We start from the raw sequence: 24,570 nt of genomic DNA, 5'->3' as shown, positions 1-24,570 counted from the left end.
CGTCGGACGTTCAGCGCCGCCTTCCTGTAAGCCTAGAAGTCTGACAATGGCGTTTGGAACTTCAGTGGAATCATGCTCGACGTTCCAAACGCCATTGTCAAACTTGTAGGCTTACAGGAAGGCGGCGCGGAACGTCCGACGTTCACGTTTTTGCGATGAAAACGTCGGCCGCAACCTATGTAATATCGGTGTTCTTTAACAGAAATTTTTCTGTTTTGTGTTAAAATAAAATGTGTCGGAATTATCATTTCAAGCGACTCCTAAAGGTTAAGAAAGAATTGGGAACTGCTTTCAGGATTCTTCTGAGTGAACGGAATCTAAACTTATCTCATTCCAATCATCAAGCAGCTCACATCAATTGGTTCTAATCTTCCTTAGGAAGGATACACATGGCAATACGACCATACAAGTTCTGCTTGTGTTTCAACGCATCCATGCAATATTCAAGATGGCGAATGATGCCCACGTTGTCTTTGTCGTCGTTTTTACAAAATTCGATTTTTTACAGTTCGTTTAATTTACCAGAAGACGCCCTCGAAGATAATTTCATCAAAGATTTTGAATTAGAGATACAGTATTCACTAGAATCGAGGAAGAGTTGATACTCAAAATACATAAGATCTTTCGATGAGCAATACAATACGATTTCCGGTAAGATTGGTTTGTTTTGTCATTCAATTAAATTCTATGGTTACCTGTGTGGATTTTGTGTTAAATGCATTACCTTCTCATTTTTTTATCATTTATCTCAGTTAGCTGCGTCGAACTTGCCGCCATGAATAACAATTTTAGTCGTTATTAACATTTGCAATATTTATAAAGACTCGGCTTTACCCTCAAAATAAGCTTTTTTCCATTTTATAACAATTGAAAATAAAAATAAAAAATTAAATAAAACACATTAACATCTGACACCGCACAGAGTTTTAAATGTTGACAGAAAAATTAAGCAACTAATTGCTAGATTTTTTTCTTCTGTACTTTAAAATATTGAGACAACGAACTTTTAAAAAATTAAAAATATAAATTTGTTTGTTTACTACTGAAGACATTTAAAGATGCATTTAATTATTTTTTTTTCATCTGTAGATAAAGTTTTTGGTTATAGAAACGTGTCTATACTCCATTATAATATTTCCTTTGTAGTAGATTATGTTAAAATTCTTACCGATGAGATATTTGAATATTTGTATTCGATATTAGAAAGCTTCTTTATAAAATATACATATTTATACACTTTATTTTTTACATTCATTTCACAAATTTCTATTGGTTCTACTAAACATTACCAATTTAGCCAGTAATGCGCCAATTTAAAATGATCTTGCTATTTGCGTAAATTTTCATACAATGAATAATTCATTTATCATTTTAGAGTTCAACATATCGCTAGTGTGGTATTATATAAATTTATTATGAGCAAGACAGTATATTACCTTAATTATATGTTGTTTAAATGTTTATAAAGTTAAATTAATTTGAAACACAAAATTTTAAAATGTTTTTTATTCTAAATATAATCTTACATTCTTTACATCTCGTTAAATGATACACAATAAATGAAATCTTTAACATAATATACTTTAAAAAACAAATTTTATTTTTATCTTTTAATTTGATGAGATTATATAAATATAAATTCAACTGGATACGATTCATAAAAATATTATTTATATTTCATTTCTACTGAAGTAAAGTATAAATATATTAAAACATGAGAAAAATATTATATTCGGGTTCATCACCAATAGCATCTGTAAAGATTATTTAGTATATAAATTAATAATTTCAATAATTTAATTTGTATATTTACTAATTATTTTACTTACCTAATTAAAGAAATCTTACTTTTTAAAATGAAGCTTTAACTTCAATTCATTTTTATTATTGTACGTTCACTATTATCTGCAGCAACATTATACGAAATAGAATTCTGATAATAAAAGGTACATTTTTATAATTATAATCATCTTTTGTTAATTTTAAGATAATAAGTTTATTTTACTTAAGATGATCGTGATTAGTATTATTTGCTACAGTAACCTGCTTACAAAAGGAAGAGAAACATGGTAATTGTAAACAGTGAACATTTATAAAATTATTAATACATAAATTTTAGAATATTAAAATTATTTCCATTAAACATATAAACCTGTTTATTGTTACTTTATTTTCTATATTTTAGTATTAATATGCTGGATAGCTATTAGTTTGCTATTATCGACTATAGAAGATGACTACATTATTAAGTAATTAAATGATCAACAAAAATAAGAAATTATAAGAAAATTATTTTAAAAGATTACAAATTATTTTAATAGATTGCAAAGAAAAAATATAGTTATATTAATAAAAATTATAACAAAATGAAAATTTTTAGTACATATGAATAATTGTTTATTGTCATATCGCCACAATGTCAGTCTGCGAGTTTTCATCGCAATGCTTTCACTTTTAATAGTGTCTTGCCCCTGTAGATCATACATTTCCTGTTAAAAATAAAGACTTGCCTGTCATGTATATAGAACTTCGTACAGAATAAAAATTTTATATTCAAATAACGTGACTTCCGTTCTAGAACGGAGGTTTGTCTATAGATAATCGCGGCCTCCTGTCCCTGAGGTTCTCGACTTTCATCCATCTAACATCATTTTCGAGATCAAGAGCGACAAACAGACACACACTGACCGACAGGCTGACGACAGTAGTAATTTATAGTTGCACAACTTTTTCAAATTGAAGCCAAATTGAAATAACATAAAAATATGAAATCCTAGAAAAGTTTTAAATAAATTATCTAATACTCATTTAAAATGTATATGTTGATAAAAAAAAGGATTTATAGAATTACAAAGAAAAATAATAATAAGGATATTTATTATATATTTATATAAATCGTTATTAAAAAATAAATATTAAAAACAAAATAAATAATAAGCAAAAAAGAAAACCAAAATTCGAGAGAAATATAATATAATAAAAATATTTACAGTAAATTTGAAAAAAGCTGTAAAGATTATAATATGCATTTAATACAGGAATAGACAGAATTAATCAAAAGATAAATAGTAAAAAACAAAAACAATAAAAATAAAGTAAAAAAAACAATCTGAATGAAGATAATTTTCTATGCAAATTACAATATAAATATATGTCCGGAGAACATACGCTATAATGAAGAAACAAATATGATGTTACGGATAAGATTAAAAGAATGTATACCATCCATTAAATATAATTGTGTGAATTACGCGACAGCAGACCATTGTAAATCCCAAGAAAGCAAGATTAATATAATGTAAAAATATTAACGAATATGAAGAAAAAAATTACATGAAATATGGCTACCAAGTTTAAAGACGTTTAGGCCTAAATGCTTGCCTGCTGAAGAGGTAATGCCGATACAGAATTAAAACCGAAATTTAAATAAAATTTTAAAAGTCACGGTAAGATATTCAAATATTTTAAAAGTTATAGAAACTTAAATTGTGTAATATAAATTATTTAATATAGAAATGTAGTTACGGAAGTGAGAAAACATTTTTTTAATGTATTCTACAGAAAAAAGTAATTGATAAAAGATATGAACTTACTTTCCTTATAATTTCGTAGCTAGGAGGTAGTTTGTTCTTATCTAAAGTGTTGATTTCGTAAATGTTCTTACCATCCTAAACATTTAATTTAACAACATTTAACTATTTATATAATTTGTTATTGTTATTAATTATATCAATTTATATTTACCTTTACAAAATTTGGAGCAACTCCCGAATAATCACCCGAAATACCATTATAATCTTCATCGTCCCAAACATAATCATAACCGGAACCAGAAATGTCCTGAAAATCGTTACGATTTACCACATATTTCATTGATTTACTGGTAACATTATAAATGCAAATAATTATGAAGATATATATAACTTTCCTCATTTCTCAGTTGTTAAATTTTGTACTAGATTAAATTGTTTCTTAAGTAATGTGATTTATAAATGAGTATGATTTAACCTTATGTCACAATTTAAACCAAAACTTAACAAACGAACTTCCTTCTTTAATTTTTTGTCGGTTTGATAAGATAACATTTAGTCATTTTTATTTTAAAAAAATTAGTTTTGGCCAGGAAATTAATTATTTTACTTCAGTAATTATCACCTTTTTGATAATATAAAACTTTAAACGTTTAACCCCTTTATGGGGCAATCTGGACCAGGCAAGCGACACACTAGGAATTAAGTTTGAGAGGTCTTTCCTAAAAATGCAGATTCCCTCATTGCTTAGTCGTCCCAAATGTAGACCTCTCGAAATCCCCAATTGTATAAAAAGTATTATTAGCGCCCACATATCGGAAAGGGTTAATCGGTTATCTTCAATTTAAAGAAGGAAGTAGGCAATTAAAGAGTAAATCAGGAAGCCAAAACTAATATTACTTTATAATCACTTTTATCTAAGTAAAAAATATATTTATACTGTATATAAATTCTTACATTAATATTTTGTATGTATTTAATAATTTATTGTAAAAATTTATTTATTTTTTTATCAGGAAAGTACTCATCAGTTTATTTATGTTACATTTCACATGTTGGGTTGATATGTTTGTATGGGTACTTCTATGTATTTTGTGATATAAATAAATGACATAATAAATAAAATTAAATATTTATTATCTTAATATATTATCTTAATAAATAACTTATCGTTATTTATATTTTTCACACAAATAATTTTTCTTATCTGTGAAATTACTTAGCAAAATTATCAATATTATTTGATATAAACAGATGAAAGTATGCAAGTACGGCTTACAAATAAGTGTAACTTGTATGCAGGCTTATACACAGAGCCGTAGCTAGCCATTCCTGTGCCCTGTGCAAGAATTTGCATTTAGGCCCCTTAATTTATTTGGTTTTGTGAAAATAATAAAACAAATATATTACAATAAATTTTTAATAAGATTTATTTTAATTCAATTTTTCTGGCTTTCATTTCAGCAAATTCATTAATTAAACCTTCATAATTAATATTTTTAACGATATTGGATAATAGAAATATTGGATAATCGTTCTTGTCCGATAGTTGATCTTAAATAATTTTTTATTAAGTTTAACTTGCTAAAACTTTTCTCGCACGAAGCAATAGAAACGGGAAGAGTTAGAAATATTCGAAGAGCGACATTGATATTTGGGTAAGACTCAATTAAACCAAAATCATGAAGAGCCTGTAGAATATTAAGCGGAGATGCAGTTTCTATATTTTGTATAAGAGTCGTTACTTCAAAATTAAAACTTTCAATTTCACTTGTGAATTCGTACTTTTTTAAATCTTTGCTATATTTAATAGCGAGATCTGCAGCCGATTTTTTTAAATCAGCAACACTCATGTATTGTAAAGACGAGCCACAGAGAAAGCAAAAATCGTCACAGATAGTTTTCATTTTTTCATAACGCCAATCTATTTGACACAATAGAGTGTCAAGAACACTGTAAATTTGTATTTTAAATAATTTTTCGGGTGTCAAGTTACTTCCTTCATCTGGTGTTTTATCTACTTCCATTATCTTAACTCTTTTTTTTTTTTCGTTTAATAAGAAATCCCTTTTCTACACTTTTTGGTTTGTTTTAAGAATATGATCAATAACAGCATCTGTTAATATTGTTGGCCATAAAGCTATATCATTTATTACTTCCATGTATCTATATAAGTTATATCGAAGCGTTTTTTGGACTATTTCTATCTCCTGTGTTTTCACAATTCCTTTCTACAGTAGCATTTTAAAGAGTGCGGAAGCCCTTTCGGGGCCCTACACGCCCGAAAGTTCGCTTACCGCTTAATCCGTCGTTCAGGTATACACCACATATACGTACCACTATAAAGCAAAAAATGATGTCAAAATTTCTGCACGCCTTTTACAACCTCGAGACTAAAATTTTATTCGGGAGTTACCGTTTTCAATTTAGTAATTAAAAAAAAATCTTCGGGCAGATTTATTTTCGTTACAAAATGTTACCTTTACAGATTTCTAGCTCTTCACACTGTAGAAAAATCTAGAAATACAGTAGACCCTCTATAACGCGGGTTCCTATAACGGAGATTCCTATAACATGGCGAAAAAATTGCGACAGTATTCGTATAAAGACACTAAAAGGGACTCGTAAAACGTCGTCGCCGACTCGTGTCGCGACAGCATTGGTCGAATCTGGACCAATAGTGGACGAGCAGACGAACTACTTTCCGCCGTCCAGCACCACGCTACGGAGAGTTTAGGCGGGTAAATTGAGTTTACTATCGTCTGTACTGTATTATATATAAATTATATATAAATTAGGTACTGTATATTATAATTATATAACTTAATTTATTGTAACTTTATTATAATTATATATATACTTTCCGCCGTCCAGCATCACACTACGGAGAGTTTAGGCGAGTAAGTTATTACATTACTCGCCTAAACTCTCCGTAGCGTAAACTCTCAAGTACGTAAATTAGGTACCGTAAGTCTAATACAGCACTAATTTTATACATTTCTTGTGAAAGAAACATTTCTTATTCAACGCCATAAAAATTATTTCTATTAATGATGTCTCCAAAGTTCAACGAAGTTTTCGCAGAAAAATAACTTATCAGAAATCGCGGCCGCAGTTTGGTGCGCTGTTCCGCAACGAAAACAAGCTTAAGCAATGGCGACGTCGAACGGTGCACACTCGGTAAGTAATCCTACAATTTTTTGGTTATAGCATAGTTTATATAGATTATTCCCAAAAAATTATACGTGTTTTGGAAATGTTGAGTCGAATTAGTCTAGAATCGATTAATTTTATGGAAGAAAACCTTTCAAACAGCCTTAGTCCGTAAACTTCACACGTGTCGGGCTGCGATTGTCTCATGTATTTAAGGATGCATTTAATGTACGAATAAATACTAAATGAAATGAAATGAATGAATGTTCATATACATTGCAGATATCGTTAAAAACTAATTATAATGTCTTTCAGGTACATTAAGTATATATTATTGTAATTGTAATGTGTTTTAGGTGCTTAATACACCTGAACGACATTACATTACTTGTATTAAGAACGTACTTTTTGAGGTTATTTTTATCTTTTTAGTCCATTCAAAGAGGAACAGCGAATAAATACCGACGCTTTATGCCCGGATTCTTCAATAATTAGAGCGAGAAACAGAAAAAAAAATTAAATAGAAAAACTTGTGAAATTGTCAAAAAAGCCTTTTTCTCTTACTCATGACAAAATAATGCGCAAAAATTTTATTACAATACTTTTATTCGGATAAAGGCATAGCATAAATCCATGTAATTATAAAGAATTAATAATATTCACAAACGTAAGGTCCAATATCACTTACATGCACTTGTGAGACGTATATGCTATCACAAGCAGAGGCTTCGTTTTTATATACAGCAGTAATAATTAATTTCTTATTTTAAAATTTTCCACATAATATTCACTCCTGCAATTTCGGAGGTGTTACAAGTTCTGTATAGCATTGATACGAACTGCTAATAACTTTATACAGATATTACCTAATTACTGTTCCATTATGCATATATTGCAAATAACCAATTACGAAACAATAGTTATATCTTAATTGGTGCATTAGCAATTGCTCTCAATATTCCTGATTGTAATGCCACGATGTACTATTAGTTCTTCAGCCATAAATTTAATTCTAATACATTATGTATAATATCTCACTAGTTGTATATTCTTTAGCATAATGACACAATTAAATTGAAATTTAATTCTTTTAAACGGATATATTTATGAGAGGTAATATGAGAAAATATTAGTTTATGATAGCCTAATCTTTATTGCTCGTTATGAAATCGCAGTATAAGAAAACAAGTCAGTAATCAATTTATTAACAATATTACTATATTACTTCGTCAGCCAGATAGTAAAGTAACTTTCTTTGCAACAAAATATCTGTAAATATATATATATATATATATATATATATATCATACTTGTGAGTCGTAAACTCGAATATCTCATTATTTTCAATATAAAATAGTCTATTAAATAACAATAATTACCATTTACCTGTCAGCTTGGATTATAATATTTGTAAAAATAAACAGTGATGCAGGATTCGGATCTTTTCGAGATTGTTGTTTCAAATACCAAACTAAAATTTCTAAAACTGTTCGGTGTAATTAATTCCATAATAGATTCTGGAAGAGTAACTTTCCTTGAGAGAGCTTAACATTGTTTTATAAGAACAGTATTTACTTATAGTAACATAAATATATTTTAATTTTTGCTACTTAAAGGAGAAGATAGAATCTATTTTACAGGAAATATCGTTGAATTATTCGGAGAAGATTTTGAAATATTTTGCTACATGGCTTTTTTCTTTTACAATTTACATTTGTTTAGCTTAAGAGTTGTTTTACCGTGAAGAATTCGCCATTAATTTAAATAAAATTTATCTGAAATTATCCAGAGTAATACAATCCAACAGTTCAAAATTATTTAATCTTCAGCATAAAATTAGAGAATTCGCATGCATCTCTTTTATATTTTTTACATGATCTATTTCTGTGCACTGGAATTAGCATTTTCTTTAATTATAACTAGAAAAATTGCTCATATTGTAATATTTCATTTATGTATAACACTACTAGAAATAATATTTGGAATTGGATTTTTGCTTATTTTACCTTTGATTGCTCTTGATGTTTATATTTTTGCAGAAAACGAGTTGACAACTTTAAATATAAACGTACAGAATAGATTAGTTGAAACAAAAGCAGTTCATATTCATACAATTATCACCAGACACGTTGATTTATGTGATATTTTGTAAGATTTAGGTAAAATTGATAATAATGTTGTCGATTTATATTATTTATTTCAATTCACCATAACTGCATTTTGTATATATGGGGGCATTTTTAGTGAAGGAAATGAAATTATTAAGTGTCTCTTTTTATTTGTTGGAATATTCACTATATTAATTTTCTCAATTTTAGTTACATTTGCCAAAATGTTATTGAAATCAATAAGCTGTTAGTTTAATTTTTACAAAAAAGGTATTTTTAAAGACATTTCCATCAGATAAAATATTGCAGATATATAGAATTCGTTTATCATTAGAACGAATTTTCTTTCAAGACAAGAACTTAAATAATCGGTTAAAGGTAATTCCAATATAATTGAAAATAAATAAATTTAAAGAAATATTATTAAATTAATTTATTATTAATAGCTTTTAACTTTTTAATTTTATTCTTTAAAGTAATTAATCTTTTGTTTATGAAGATCTTCAGTTGCACAAATTTATGTAACTGAGAAGAACTACCTTATCGAAAAATATGCTTTAATTAGATATAAGTTTTGCATTCAAAGTTGTTTTGTTTAATTAAAGAGAATTATTAATCTGCTTTTACTTAGCGATTTATTAAAACAAGTTAAGTAAATATTATAGGAATAGTTAAAATTAAATACAAAATTTATTTACCGGTATATATCACATTTGTGCTTGTATAAACTGTATTTTTATTTCCTATAATACGTTATGCATGTCATTGATTAAATGGAAATTGTCGTATTTCAGGTAACTTCTTATACGAATAGATTAAGGAAGATCACACTTGGAATCACAATTACTGACGTAAATGCCATCTCGCCTAAAAGCATTCCTAAGGTAAGTAAATTTGTGTTAACTATCAAATGTACATGGTGTTTCGTAAGCTAAAAATTAGTAATTCGAACACAAACTATTTATTGTATTTATTCAGACACTTGGCAAATCTCATCATTAAATTTTATTCAGTTGATACGTGTTCATTGTATTTGTACACGTTTCGGGCATTCCTTGCCCCTCTTCAGCCAACTAAAATAAAAGTTCACAAGTTACAACAGTATAAACAAACATATGAGGTCATGTTTTTCAAAGCATGCCTTTTAGATTACAGATTACTGAAAGTTAAAACCATAAAATTCCTTTACATATTTAACTTGTTATCCATTAAATTACAAATGTTTGTAAGGTTTGAACTTTTAAAACACTTTTACACACTCGACTTCATATTATCTAAAAAGGAAAAGGAAAAGTCGGCGAAATATCTTTGTCTTCGATTTTGATGAAAAACGAGTATGTAAATTCTATTAAAATTTTCTATGTCTTTAATTGTTATAACAAGGAAAAGGAGTAATTTTGAAGGTGGAACCAATTTTTTTATAAATATTGCAAATGATAATAACGACTAAAATCGTTATTGTTCGACATTATTAGAGATATGAATTTTTCTATCTCCTCGACTTTTATCAAACCTGAAAAATTTTTAAAAGTTTCGATTAAAAAGGCAGCAGTTTTTACGGTTCAAGATGGGTGATAAAAATCTTTCCCCTAATTATCCATTAACGTTCCTATGTACTGAATACTTAAACTTTCAAACAAACTCAAGTCAAAGAAACTTTACAGCAAGATTATTTTTTAGTGATAATTATTTAGCCACGTTTAGTCATGGTAAAAAATCACAAGAACACAGATCATTAAATATACCTATTTGTCCAGTAATAATAACAAATTATATATCGATTAAAAAATTGTTTAACTTACCAGGGGCGTGCCGTGAAATTTGATGATAGGGAAGCTGTGTTTTTGTAATAAGCCGACTTCCAGGGGCTATCAGTCAGTATGGTCTAGGGTCCATTCGTATTCGTTTGTTCGATAAGCCAGTAAAAACCGTAGACTTCTCTAAATGTATTTTTAATTAATAGATTATCTAACGCGCTTAATAAATAAGCAAGTTCAATATAATTAACTCTGTTATATTAGATTTAATAGATTCTATACGCCGTCTAAATGCCAATTCTCGCTTCGATAACATCTACTAATTAAAATTTATTTATTAGCGGTAACTATCTTGTTATAATTTTCAATATATATTTTATATTGTGTACTAATGTTAAATCCTATTCTATTTTGATTTCCAAATTGCTTCAATTTTACGAAAGTTTCGATGCGAGATTTAGGATTTTCGTGTCTTTTGCCAGCTTTACTAAAATTATTTAAATCATCAGAGCCAATCTCATTCCACATACTAATTTTATTTGAAAATAGTAGGCAAGGCCAACAAAACAATTTTTGCATTTTTATGCATCCACAGAGCTATTTTATATCTTCATAAATTTTATCGTGAAAATGTCGAACAAATTTTTTGTTGACGTATTTATATTTAATTTAGGCATTGGTCTTTCTGTTTTAATAATGTTTTCTTTTTCATTATAAGATCTCGAGCCAAAACTTTTTGAAATAAATTTTCAATATCACAATTACATTCTAAATTGCTAGCTATAATATAAGGGCTAAAATTAAAAATAAATATACAATTATACATACAATTATACGATATACAATTATACATACCTGGTACAAAATATTCGGTTGTATGAATATAGTTTTGTGAAGAAACGTACATAAAAATAGCGTAAGATATTCTTTACTTTTTAAATATTAAAACAATCCACTTAGTTAAAAGTGCTCCCTATCAGTGACTCGTGGATGGAATCAGAGACGATCTTGGTAGGTGTGCGGTGCGTGCATGCATGCCAAATCCCGAGGGTGCCGATACCGGTTAATGTCTCTTTTCTCTCATCACTAGTATATCTCAAAGGAAGCGACAGGGTTGTCGTAAATTTTAAACGTTTCTCATCATAGCGGTAAAAATCTAAATACGTTAAACTTAATAGATTGTCCGTTTTTTGTTTTCTAACTAATTCGTTTTAGGACCAGGTGTTGTCCGTGGAAATTTCCAAAATTTACAACTTTTCGGTCACTCTCGTTGAACTGGAAAAAAGTCTGTCTTTATTACATCTAATACAGTATTTCGAAGAAATCGGTCCGCACTGTACTGGGCTAGAGATTGGTTCGGTTAAGCTTTTGTTTAAGTAAAATTCCGGCTCTTTCGTCAGGATTTTGTTTATGTCCCCAATTCCCTAATCGCTTAATTATTTAACTACTTCTTAAGTAGAAATAAGTCGAAACCAGTTGCTTTGTACTCGAATATTTGTAGTCTCGGGAAAAAAGTGGAAAGACAAATTTTTATGACAAACAGATACATAAATAGTAAATTTAAGGAAAATAAATTCTAGAGCTTTTCTTGTGCCTGGTGCATCTCTCTCATTTATTAAATTTAGTTGTAAATGACGTTGTCGAAGTAACAGTTAATTTTTTAACATTACAAGAATTGTACATGTTTTTTTCTACATCCCCTTAGAGATGGGATATACGAAATCGTAATATCACCGGTTTAACATTGAAATCCGTGAGTAATATAAAATCGTGAGTAATATAAAATCGTGAGTAATATAAAATCGAAGTAAAAACAAAATATTTTAATGGATTTTTTTAACTCCTATCAACTATACAGAACTATCGTAAAAACATATCAGTAATTCTTATTGGTTGGGTTAAGTTATAAATCTACTCGTTATTCACGTAATCGGCCAAATATCTAGCGGGCGGGCGGCTAACAGCCCGGAAACGGTCCCGGATAGAATTGGAAGCGTTATATTTGTAGCAACAACTCAAGGTCGTAGGCTTTCCACCAGCTAAACCGGGTGAGGTTGGTGCTCTGTAAAGCGCGTGCGCGAATCTGGCTTTTTGGAATCTGACAATACAGAGATTCCACTCCGCCACTAATATTCGAATATACAATAGCAATCTTATTTTTTTCACGTGTAGAATATAGAAATTTGTAATAAGTTACATAATGCGGTTATAATAAAATATTGTGCGATTATTTTCATATAATTAAAATTAATATGTATTTATTTTTTTATAAAATACAAGGGAAGCGGCGCTTCCACCGCTTCTAATGACGGCACGCCACTGTAACTTACATTCGAATGCAAGACTTGATAGAATTTACAAAGCCTCGACTAATTATCTGTTCCCGAAATGATGGTAATAGAATTCTAGTTACAGAAATAATGACAACACAATTTCAAATATATACAATACTTTATTTATCGTGATTATCATAAAATTTATTTCTACTGGAATACATATTTACTACTAAAAATATATTTTTCATTTATATTTTTATCATGAAATTCCTCAACAACTTTTTATTAAAATATTGCAATTTATTACAATAAAGCAATTTTCTATTCTTAAATTCTTTGATACTGTTTTTTTCAGTAAATAAATAATCTAACAATAGAATGTTTTTAAAATCTATTTGTTAGAAAAATTAAATTTATTAATTAAATTTGAGTAATATTTCATGTACAGTATATAAATTTTGCAGTAGAACATTTTATTAAATGTATAGATTTAAAAACTTCTATGTACTAGGTCACAGATGGAAATGTCACTTATTTCTGAGTACAGGATATTAAATAAAAAACAGCAGAAATTCAACAAAAAGTATACGTGAACATGAGCGTAGCCACGGTGGGAAAGGGTGGGGCGCTTGCCCCTGCCTGGCATATTTAGTCAAACGAAAAATTATAGGTCAATAGGTTGTAATAGTATTGCGTGGCAAGAAAGCATGTTTGAATCATGGCGAGAAGACGCTATCATGTTGGTCGGTGATGGGAGCGCTCTCTAGTTAAAGAGTGGGAACTGGCGGTTAAATGTCTGGATGCTCTATGGTATGACTCGAAGACTATAGAATGTTCGAGGTTCGGATTCAGCGGGTAAGTTCTAGTGCCTTCTGTCCCCTATTTAAGCGCTGCAATCAGTGCAAGTGAGTCAGTTGAGTGAGTTGATGCATTTAAGCTTGTTCAGAACATACCATGAGTGAAGTTTATTTTAATTGAAATGTCGTTGCGTCCACGTGCAATACTGGATATCTTATACGTCGTTTAAAATTAATAAGTGCTGTATTTATTTCTGTGAGAGCCCTGATTTGACGATTTTCTCTTTCGAAAAATTTTAACCAAAAATTTTCGAAAGAGAAAATCAGAGAGAATGATTAAACTTTTTCCACGGGCGTGTTTCCTTGTTTCAGGTGACACATTGAATGTATCATCCGGAACCGACGAGTGAAATTCAACAATTGGACTGTTGTATGATGATTCTTAAAGAGGTCATGGGAAAAACCTACGAAAGACCCCTGAATACAAAAAGTAGGCAGTTCGCCATCATAGAGAGTTCGCTTTAGACTGGTGTTCGTGCCCGATCTGTGTGGATACTGTTCGAGTCTTCACTGATTCTCTACACTTCTCAAGAAATTCAAGACTTCCGAATCACCTGGCGAACCGCAGATCGCCGATTCTGAGACTCCAACAAATGACCAACTTCTATTACTAAGATTCCACCAACGCGCAATCAATTGTAAAGTCTTTCTCTCTCGGACAAGCTATATTAATGAAGAAGGATAATTTCCTATAATTGTATTTAGAATTAGCGCTAGCTAAGCGTCTTAACCTGTCTCTTTGCTATATAAATAAGTAGGTATTGTTAACTGTTACATTCGTAGTAGCGTCTCCAACCCGAGATGGTATCGAAGATCAAGTGGATCTTCGATACCATCTAGTTCTGGTGCACAGGATTAAACGTATTTTGATGATGATGTGGATCACTGGCTTGGACGTTCGTTTAATATGATCTCATCTCAAAAATGAAAGTTTTAAAAAACTGTTGGTCACCAACTCCAAGTTATGATTTCACTAAGGATGCTGTGAAATTTAAAAAAGCAAATTCAAATACAGCTGGTTGGTGGATTATACTCCTTGGCGGGCATATTGCAAGAAATTAAAGAGCGCGTAGTGCATTGCATTTACTGTGTGTTATTTCCACTAACTAATATGAATGGTGATATGGGTTCTTTCATAGTGAAGTCCTTTAACTTGCTATAAATACATGTCGTGAAATCTCACGCGTCATCTCAGTGGCACAAATCAACGGCCACAGCAGCAAAATGTTTTGTTGACAAAAATTTTCAACAAAACATTAACAAAGAAATAGAAACCAAAAAGATAATTGTTGCATCAATAATTTCGACTGTGAGGTTTTGTGGTACACGTGATCTACTTTTGAGGGGCAAAAAACATCATAAAAATATTTTTGAAAACTTGATCAAACTCGAAATTGACACTGGTGACCACATTTTAAAAGAGCACATAGAAAAGGGCGCAAAAATTCCACTTACATGTCACCATAGATTCAAAATAAAATAACCGGCCTATGTGACAACGTCATTAGAGACAACATCACTACTGACATAAAGAAAGTATGTGCTTATAGTATCCTGGCAGACAAGAGCAGTGACATATCAGGGAAAGAGCAACTTTTCATAGGGGTTAGATTTTTTGACGAAAAAAAACATTCTCATTGCTTACGTTGCACCCTCATGTAATGCTTCATATGACATATGAGAATTTAAAAAAAACAACAATTTTTGTGTTTACTGCAATTTGAATGATTTCCTGGGTGAAGCTGGACGTTGATACAAAATTTAAAATTAAAAAAAAATGTGCTAAATGCCGAACTGAAGGAGATAGAACTAGACGCACTAGTTAAAGAAACGCAATTGTTCTACGCATTCATTAAACGGGCACTACTTATTTCACTTTCACAGCCCTGCACAGCGTGCACTGTTGAAAGATCCTTCAGCACCTTACACAAGATAAAAACTTGGATACGGTCAACAATGACAGAAAATCGGCTGCTTGTCGGTCTTTGTGTGATGAGTGTGCATGAGAAGAGGGCTCTGAAAACTAAAAATAAATTTGAGAAAAAAAAATGTTGACAAGATTTAGCCACAAATCCCGTAGGCTAGTGCTGAAATAAAATTTGATAGGTTCGAACAGCATTACAACTAATTACTTTTAGCGTTTTGAAATGTTCAAATAAAATTATTTTTTAATAAACAACGTTATCTTATTTTTGTCCCTCTGGAGAAAATCCTGGCTACGCCCTTGCACGTGAAAATTATAAAACGGTTGATCTTCAAAGAAGATTCACTGTTTTATAGTTTTGTACTTTCGGTGAATTCTTTAAAATAATATTTATTTTTAGCAACTTTGTATAGCTCGTTCATGGAAGTTATTCCTGTGTTCTTCACCAAATTGTAAAAAGTTCCATTAACATTTGTCAGTAGTGCATATGGTGTGTCAAATTCTTGTAATTTCCCTGTATCTAGAACCTAAAAAGTTAAAATATGTAATTAAAATATATATTATCTTTACATTATAAGCAATAAAATCTTACCAGAACTTTATCGGAATCAATAATTGTATGTAATCTATGGGCTATTGTCAACACTGTACAAGATTTGAATTTCTCTCGAATTATTTTTTGTATGCAGGAATCAGTGCTAGATATTAAATAAATAAATAATGTGTTATGATTCTAAATATTAATATATGGGTAAAATACAAAATACACAAATCAGATGAAAAAAATTACTTAAAAATATCACTACCAAGAACTTATGCAAATCAAAAACACGTATCATATGCATAATGCATAATTGCTGTAAGAAATTTATTTTTAATTTTTACACGGAGTATAAAATCGGTTGGATTGAATTGAACTAATGGAATGCAATACATTTGTGATTAGCCGAAAAATTGCTTCTTGAAAGGACTTTCGATGGAAAACTGGTTTGTAATTGGATGTTAAATATGTAAAGAATACAAAGTAAAAATTAAAAATTAGTAAAAAACAAACTCTCAACTAACTACTACTGTTTATTGGTTTTAATCATTTGGTTACTGATGGGAGCATAGAGAAGGTTGTGGTTGCGGTGCACAAAACTAGCAAAAGAGTATCACACGTTGAACAGAGAAAATGAAGTCATATATAACTGTTCTCATTCTCTCAAGCCCTCTGAAAAAGATTATACACGATTGTGACAGAGTTCTGGTTTAGAACTGTACATGAATACTGACACTTGCCTGTATTCATGTACCTGTTGTCAGTCGTCATTGTTCTGCATTGGCATAAACACATACTGACATTATGTTATACGGACATAGTTAAATCTACGTATTCCATCTGCCGTCAGATCAATACAGAAAAGAAAAATAAAGAATCGTCTCAACACCTGGTAGACCAATCATTTTTTATTCCTGCACGATGATCAACGTGCATGGAGATTCTGCAGTAAAGTTTCTGAAAATCTCCGAACGATAGTTTAACGATAGTTCATTGAGGCACAACTTACTAAAAAGGTGAGCTTAACGAAGCATAAATCTTGTCATTGACTTAACATGGATATAAATTTTGAGCTCTACTTTATGTAAAACTAGCAGACCCCGCCACGCCTTGTTGTGGCTCAAAATGTATCTATTATAAATATATAACACTTCCCCAGTGGGGGAAAATTTTTCGAAAAATTCCTTCTTAGTGTACATTCTGTTGACGTATCCTATTAAAATGCAATCAAAAACGCAAAAACCCGCATCTAAAATAGTATAATAGAAGCCAAGTTTTTCAGAGTAAGCCTTAATCCTGTCTCTCTCCCCCGCGGGGGGAATATCGAAAAATCCCTTCTTAGTGTACATTCTGTTGACGTACTCTATTAAAACGCAATCAAAAACGGAAAAAACTGCATCTAAAATGGTATAAATAGAAGTAGAGTTCTTTACGGTAATCTTTTCCGTAAGGCTTACCGTAAAGAACTGTCCATTCCCCATGTTTAACGGAATAATATATAGCCTATGTCCACCCTGAAGTACCATTCTAAATATTGGTGAAAGAATTTTTGAAATCCGATGAGTAGTTTCGGAGATTACCTGCTGCATACAAACTAACATACATACAAACATTATCTCTTTATAATATTAGTATAGATTTTAAAATATGGCCTATATAAAATAAACAACAAACATCAGAGTTTCCTTGTATACCATTGTATATACATTAATTAAGTTATTTTACACAGCAAACCACTAATGTAACATAAAAAGATTGCTTATTTACATATATGTTCAATATCACACATAAAATCGATTATAAATTTGAAAACAACTTTTTAAGATTGGTGCTTTTTAACCAAAGACATCAAGAGTACCTTTTATATGCTCTTCGTGGGTTCGAGCAGATTCATAATAAGGACGACGAAATGGTGAAAATCTGAGTGTAATATACTTTGTAATATACTGGCATAAAATATTTCTGGTGGTCGTTCAGTTTCGATTTGTGATTCTTTGTGTAATAGATTGAAATTTCAACTACTCAGATCAGTCCTTTTATTATGGGCATAATATCAATCTAATCGCCATCACTGTCTTATGTGCATCATATTTATCTGTCTTAGCTTAATTTATTGCCAATTTCCATAGAAAATACAGTATTATTATATAGTTGAAAAATGTTAATGCTTAACTCGAACAAAGTGTTCATGATTTGGAAACTATTGCGAGTAAACAAACTAACAGTTAATTGAATAATATCCAATCAATAAGTTACAAACTGAAACACAGAGTGATTAGCACATATATCTAACAATTTTGACATAAGATATAATTTTCTGCGTATCACAAATCATAAAATAAAATAATTTATATTCCAAATTAGATCAATTTTTGTGTATTCTAACCTCTTATCAATATTCGATGTTGCTTCGTCCATGACAAGAATTTTATTCTGACGAAGAATAGTCCTGGCAAGGCAAATTAACTGTCTTTCCCCAACGCTGAAATTTCGTCCTCCTTCTGATAAATGTGTATCCAATCCGCCAGGTAATTTACTAATTACTTCTTTTAATTGCACCTTTAATTGAGAAGTTTTTAAACATATACACGATAATTAATTTTAATTATTAGAAAGAGTTAAACGGATGAAACATCTAGCAAATTAAACTAATTAGTTCTAACCTCTTCAATGGCTTGCCACAGATTTTCTTCCGAATATTCATTGAAAGGATCGATGTTTCTTCGAAGAGGACCGGTAAATAACATTGGATCCTGAAAAAGAGTACACGTCTGGTGTATTAATCGCTTCTGTTGTACAAGTCGTATTTATATAAAATTAAAAAAATATTGTTTAACATTTTTGTGTATACACCATCTACTTGGTCCTTGTTTATTAGTAGGACTTATTATACTGATGAAGGTTTTGATGAGCAAAAACACAAGATCTTACTCTAAAGTCAAAACAAAATATCGTTATTTTCACCTGTTAATAGATAGTACACACACAAAAATATTTTGGGTCAGTTTGAATTTCTAATGATTCCTTGCTAGTAATTGCTAGTAATTCATTGCTAGTAAATTAGTGGATTTTTATATGATTTTCGTTTTAAATTTGCTATTCATTTTGTAATGCAGTTAGCAACTTTCCGAGCAGAGCAGTGCCAAATTATGCAAATAGGAAGATTATCGAAAGTTTTTGTATTTTTGCAGCATTCAACGCGTTATGTGAAATGCGAACCTTGCAGAAAATGCTGTTTATTTTGTATCAGCGCACCCTGTTGCATAATTTCGATTTATTATGCACGTTCTTTAATTGCTCCTAATTTTATTGTGTTTACCGATCTACAAATTCAAACATTAAATTCACTAAATATTTGCATGTCAGATTATTAATTTGAGAATTTCGAATTATCGGCTATTATTTATATAGAGTAATAAACAAACGGCGTTTTCACTGTAATTGATATACTGTATGTTATGGACCAAGAGTTTAATAGGGAATTATTCTTAATGCCCGGTCATTATGAATAATGAATAAAATGGGGGCGCAGTCTGATAAGTATTGATTAATTTATCAAATTGACTGGTCATTATGAATACTGCTATTACCTATTTGGGCAAAGTGATAATAATACGTTGTTATCATCCAACATATGCTAGCCAATCAGCACTTGCATCTGAGTTGTGCGTGCATATTGTGTTTAGTACCGAATTTTAAATTTATGCGACCAATAGTTAGTCTTGTGGGACATTTTAATTTGATTAAAAAAAACTCCAATTATTTCATTTAGAAATATTTATTTTTTGTGAATTATTTCAAAGTACTTTAAAAAGAACATGTAATCTTTTAAAACTAAGTTTTATTAACTATATTAATTAAACGGTAAAATTTTACCTATGTGCACCATCATCATGGCGGCAGTCGCAACAGTTCGTGCTTCCAACGGACTCCTCCCAGAGGGGAGCTGCTAGTAGGCCGCCGATTGTTTAACGTCACTAGTTATTGATACATACTAGATAACTAGTGACGTTAAACAATCGGCAGCGTACTGGCGGCGTACTGGCAGTTCCCATCTGGGAGGAGTCCGTTGGAAGCACGAACAGTTGCAACCGCCGCCATGACAGTGCGTATAGATAAAATTTTACTAATTAAACTAATGTTAACGAAAAATCATCTTACTGGAAACTTTTGGAATTTTATCTTTCGTGTAAATTATATAAAAAATTAAATAATTTTTAGTTTATTTCTTCGAGCAATTAAGATTTTGATAACATTTGGAATTACAGTGGGTGATCGGTTAACGAACATAATCCGTTCCAAGACTTTGTTCGCTATCCTAATTGGTCGTTAACCGATTATCGATTTACCATAGGTTTTTATGGGAATTTGATTAATTCGTTCTGGAAACACGAAAAAATATATATATAGGCCTATATGCATATATAAAAATATATACTTTCTTACTACGTTTATATGTAATAATAAAAATACATATATACACAGCCTTGCATTTTTATTAGTCATATTCTTTCCGTTTGTGGGGGTTAAAGAATCTAATGTCGATTGCTTTTCTCTCTTCGTCAGGATTTTTCAGAAGTAATTAATAGCATTGTAATTGTAACGATTTCTAAGCTTATTAACCTCAACTTCGTTTGGATGCCATTCTAAGACCGTTGTTTTGACATCCTCCCACTTCTTCAAAAGATCTATAATAGCAGATATCGACATTAATCTTCTTTTTCAGAAAAAAAAAAAAAAAAAACATATCTCGCTGAGTTTCTTGGTGTTCTTCATTCAAGAGTTCTTGGCGTTATTCTGTCGTCAGATCAGTTTCAGGTTCCATTATGAGCTCTTCAATGCTCTTTATTTCTCAGATGTGATTTTTGTTACACCTGTAGCTGCTTGAGTCTCCTTCATATACTGTATCTTTCTTGCAAGTTAGATAAGATTGAACTGCGGCCTACTGTAGACCTATTCAATACATACTGCCCAGTAAATCAGACAACTGCCCACTCTCTACCTTTGCTATTATACTCTCGTCTTTCGAAAATATAAACCGACACAAAACTTAACGAGTGTCCGCCCGACAGTCTCACGAATACTATAAAAGAATTGTTTCTGTCAGAAAAATAAAAGGCTGGAATTACAAGGGAGAGTTTCAAAGTTCAGAGAAATACTATCCGATCAGTATATACCGGGTTGAGCGTCGATGTCGACGTCTCCCGCGCTCCGAACAGTTTCGAATTGTTGCCGGGAGACAAGGGACGACCATTCGGTATTCATTTTTTTACGTCGTTTCTTCTTGTTTGTTCTGTGTGGTGTTCGTTATCCGAATATAAAAATTTTTTTGCGAAAGTGTTCATTATTCGATTTGTTCGTTAACTATCTTCCACTGTACATAATTTTTTCTTTGCAGCATTTGCATCTACTAGATTTGCAACCAATTTTGCAGCAGCATAGACTATATAACCTTGGCCTCCAGTAAAATGTCGGACAAGATTAACTACTGGTCGCAAAAATTAAAATTTGGTACTAAACGCAATATGCACGCGCAACTCAGATGTGAGTGCTGGTTGGCTAGCGTATGTTGGATGAACACTCCTCAACATATTGCTAACATTTTGCCAAACTAAGTGATAGCAGTATTCATATTGACCGGTCAAATTGATAAATTATGTTAAAATTCCTGAAATTTATTACAATTCCCGATTTTGTTTCTCTTAGTGTTATTCTCTTGTTTCTCAATAGTGTTATTCATAATGCCCCGTCATTATAAATAATTTTCGAATTAAAGTCTTTTTGTACTTGGGAAGCACCTCACTCTTCATATTTGTATTTGTTCGAGTAATTATCACTTTACTCTGGACCTTCTAATTGGTTGAAACTTCCTCATGCAGTTCTTTTCAAAATTTAACACTAAATGATAATTATATTTATTAAATCCTAAACAACCTAGGAGTAAAGTTCAAATCGTGCCTTCCGATTTTCTGATCTGTTGTGACTATGAGCAATAACACACGTAAATTTAGACACTATTTCGGTTTTGGATCGAATTAGGCGAGACAATGAGCCTATTCTCTAATCCGGTCTCTCTCACATTATTTTCACTTTTTTCCTGTTGAGAGGTGCCCTAGTCGTCATATCTCTCACATCCTCCCCATCTTCATCCTCTGCTTCTAATGGGAGGACCAATTGGATGGGTGGCTGATGCGCTTCTGATCAGGAAACCTCAGAAGGCATGTTCGGATGCAACAATCATGGCCAGCGATCAGCTCTTCAATTACGCGCGAGTAACTTGCACTCGGACTCTACATACAAAGAAAAAGACAGATATCGACGTAGATTCAAAGAACACCTCGCAATTGTTAGTACAACCAACATCATAAACTTAAACAATGGAATGGAGATTGACGACATGTGGGAGGAAATGGTTAGGGCCAAATAGTAAGTAAACAGACAGGACAGTAGGAAATGCCTTATGGGATAGAACATGGACACCACGGAGCTGTATAATTTACAAATAAAAAGGTTAGTTAAATATAATGAAAAAATATATAAATATAAATAATATAACTTGTAATAATTACTGTAATAAATTGTGTTTATATAATTGTTTATATAACTGTATGTTTACCGATTGTAGAAATGTAACACCTGATGAGGGGTGAAAGTTACATCAAAAATCTTACACCCGAAATGCATACTGTAATAAATAACTAACGTATACAACCCTTAGTAGTTGCCACTGTTGAAAGAAGTTACGGATTTAAAAAAACGACTGTATAATTCTGCATCAGCCGTTAAGTTTTTCAAATTTTTCAAGAAGAATTTTTGAAGAATTAATTTTAAAGCAATATAGAAACAACCGCATCATAAGAAACATATTTCTGCTACTTATAGAACTCTAATCTGAATTAATTTAAAACAGTAAACTCTCCAATGGAATGATGGCCTACCTAAATTCCTGCTCCTGTTCTGCCGACAATACCTATCTGCAATTCATAAATAATACACATTATTTCAGATAGAAATGATTAGCAACAATCTTTAGAATTTGTAGATATTTTACCTTTTCTCCCGGGTAAATACGAAATGTTAAGTGCTTTAAAACAGTATTTTTATCCTTAGAATATTGTAAAGAAACATTATCAAAATGAATTTCTCCTTTTCTTGGCCAATCTGTGGGTGGTTGTTTATCGACAGAACTTTCGTATGATGCTTCTGATTTCAATTTGGTATAATTCAGTATACGTTTAACAGAGTTCATCTGAAAAAGGGACTTTGTATAAAGTAATACAGTGCATGAAACGTATTAAAGTAAAAATATATATTATGCATAGTTATATTAAATGTACAGAAGTACATTTGTACTTCTGTACATTTTGTACTTCTGTACATTTGAACTTTGTACATTTGTACAAAGTTCAAATGTACAGAAAATAACTTTATATTCAGTTTAAAAAATAGAGTTGTTTTTATGTGAGAATGCATAATGGCATGATTTATATTTGGTTGTCATTTTATTGTATTTAACCACTAAATACTTGTAATTTACAATTTTACTGATAACATGTATGAATATCAATTCATTTATAAAGTTTCAACAGTGGAAGTTTTTACTGTTTTTTCCTTGAATTACCTTAAATTTTAACATTCTTCTTGACATTATTATATAAAACAGCTTATGTTTTAGTGTAATGTAATGTTATAAAAAATTATTTTTTCACGTTTCACTTCAGCTCATATATTATTAATGTTTACAACTCAACATTTTTCAAATTTCATATTTCTATTTTAAAACTAATTATAAAAAACTTCTTAGTAAAGATCCTATGTTGTTAGTTTGGAAGAATTCAACTTTGATATCTTTGAAAGATATCAAAGAACGTAAGAAATATTTTCCTGAAGAACGTAAGAAATATTTTCCTCTATGTTTCATTGTTCAACTGCTCGTTTAATATATTTCTTTCGTATAACAGCTCCAATTATATTTTTTAAACATAATGATATTATTCTTGAACCAAAGAATGAATATAAATTAAAGAGGGCAGATTTCCAACACCTTTTTAAACCCAATTATGCAATTATTGAAATTGACAAAAAGGATATAAATAAATTTCAAACATATAAGATGAATTTTTTAGCTGTAGAAACTAATGAAGCAAAGCCTGAAAATTTTATCTATTTTGAAAAATTGTAGCAGTAAAACAGAATATATATAGAGCATATATTATCGTTACCTGTTAGAGAATAAAAATTTTTTCCAGTTTCATTGTCTTTGTGTTCTTGCATTGTTATGAATACGTAAATTACGCGCTCATCTTTAGTGTGTATACATTTCAAGTGAAGCATTGTATTTCTGTTTTCTCTTTGACTGTGAGTCAGAATGTTCTTTTACTAATATAAAATAGTAGCAGAGATTGGTTATTTAGTAGTACGCAA

The 24,570-nt window shown here is 30.5% G+C and overlaps 3 protein-coding genes across 4 annotated transcripts in view; all 3 read right to left on the bottom strand.

Annotated features, from left to right (window-relative positions):
• Positions 1-1,621: 1,621 nt before the first annotated feature.
• On the bottom strand, positions 1,622-3,994 carry LOC111622408. 2 transcript variants are annotated; one of them, XM_023364785.1, is made up of 4 exons: positions 3,745-3,994; positions 3,594-3,668; positions 1,849-1,933; positions 1,622-1,754 (listed from the first exon to the last, which is right to left on the bottom strand). In XM_023364785.1, the coding sequence occupies exons 1-3, from the start codon at positions 3,931-3,933 to the stop codon at positions 1,871-1,873; spliced, it is 327 nt and encodes a 108-aa protein (XP_023220553.1). In that variant the 5' UTR covers positions 3,934-3,994; the 3' UTR covers positions 1,622-1,754; positions 1,849-1,870. The 2 variants fall into 2 exon arrangements, with proteins under 2 accessions (XP_023220553.1, XP_023220552.1); XM_023364784.1 differs by having other exon boundaries at positions 1,644-1,754; positions 1,830-1,933.
• Positions 3,995-15,630: 11,636 nt separating this feature from the next.
• On the bottom strand, positions 15,631-23,248 carry LOC111622407 (multidrug resistance-associated protein 4-like). The gene is made up of 6 exons (XM_023364783.1): positions 23,198-23,248; positions 23,085-23,120; positions 18,810-18,899; positions 18,533-18,705; positions 16,198-16,303; positions 15,631-16,132 (listed from the first exon to the last, which is right to left on the bottom strand). The coding sequence occupies exons 3-6, from the start codon at positions 18,891-18,893 to the stop codon at positions 15,956-15,958; spliced, it is 540 nt and encodes a 179-aa protein (XP_023220551.1). The 5' UTR covers positions 18,894-18,899; positions 23,085-23,120; positions 23,198-23,248; the 3' UTR covers positions 15,631-15,955.
• LOC111622435 (multidrug resistance-associated protein 4-like) overlaps positions 23,085-24,570 on the bottom strand; it is a 30,448-nt gene continuing 28,962 nt past the window's right edge. The window contains exons 4-5 of the mRNA XM_023364811.1: positions 23,198-23,395; positions 23,085-23,120 (exon numbers count right to left, since the gene is read on the bottom strand). Coding sequence (XP_023220579.1) covers positions 23,085-23,120; positions 23,198-23,395 — 234 coding nt within the window. The remainder of the gene's footprint in view (positions 23,121-23,197; positions 23,396-24,570) is intronic.

Source organism: Centruroides sculpturatus, unplaced genomic scaffold (assembly GCF_000671375.1).
Source record: "Centruroides sculpturatus isolate CEXI.00-Female unplaced genomic scaffold, Cexi_2.0 scaffold195, whole genome shotgun sequence".
In the NCBI taxonomy this organism is placed as follows: domain Eukaryota; kingdom Metazoa; phylum Arthropoda; class Arachnida; order Scorpiones; family Buthidae; genus Centruroides; species Centruroides sculpturatus.
Note: the sequence above shows the minus strand (reverse complement) of the source record. Positions and strands in the feature narration are given on the sequence as shown.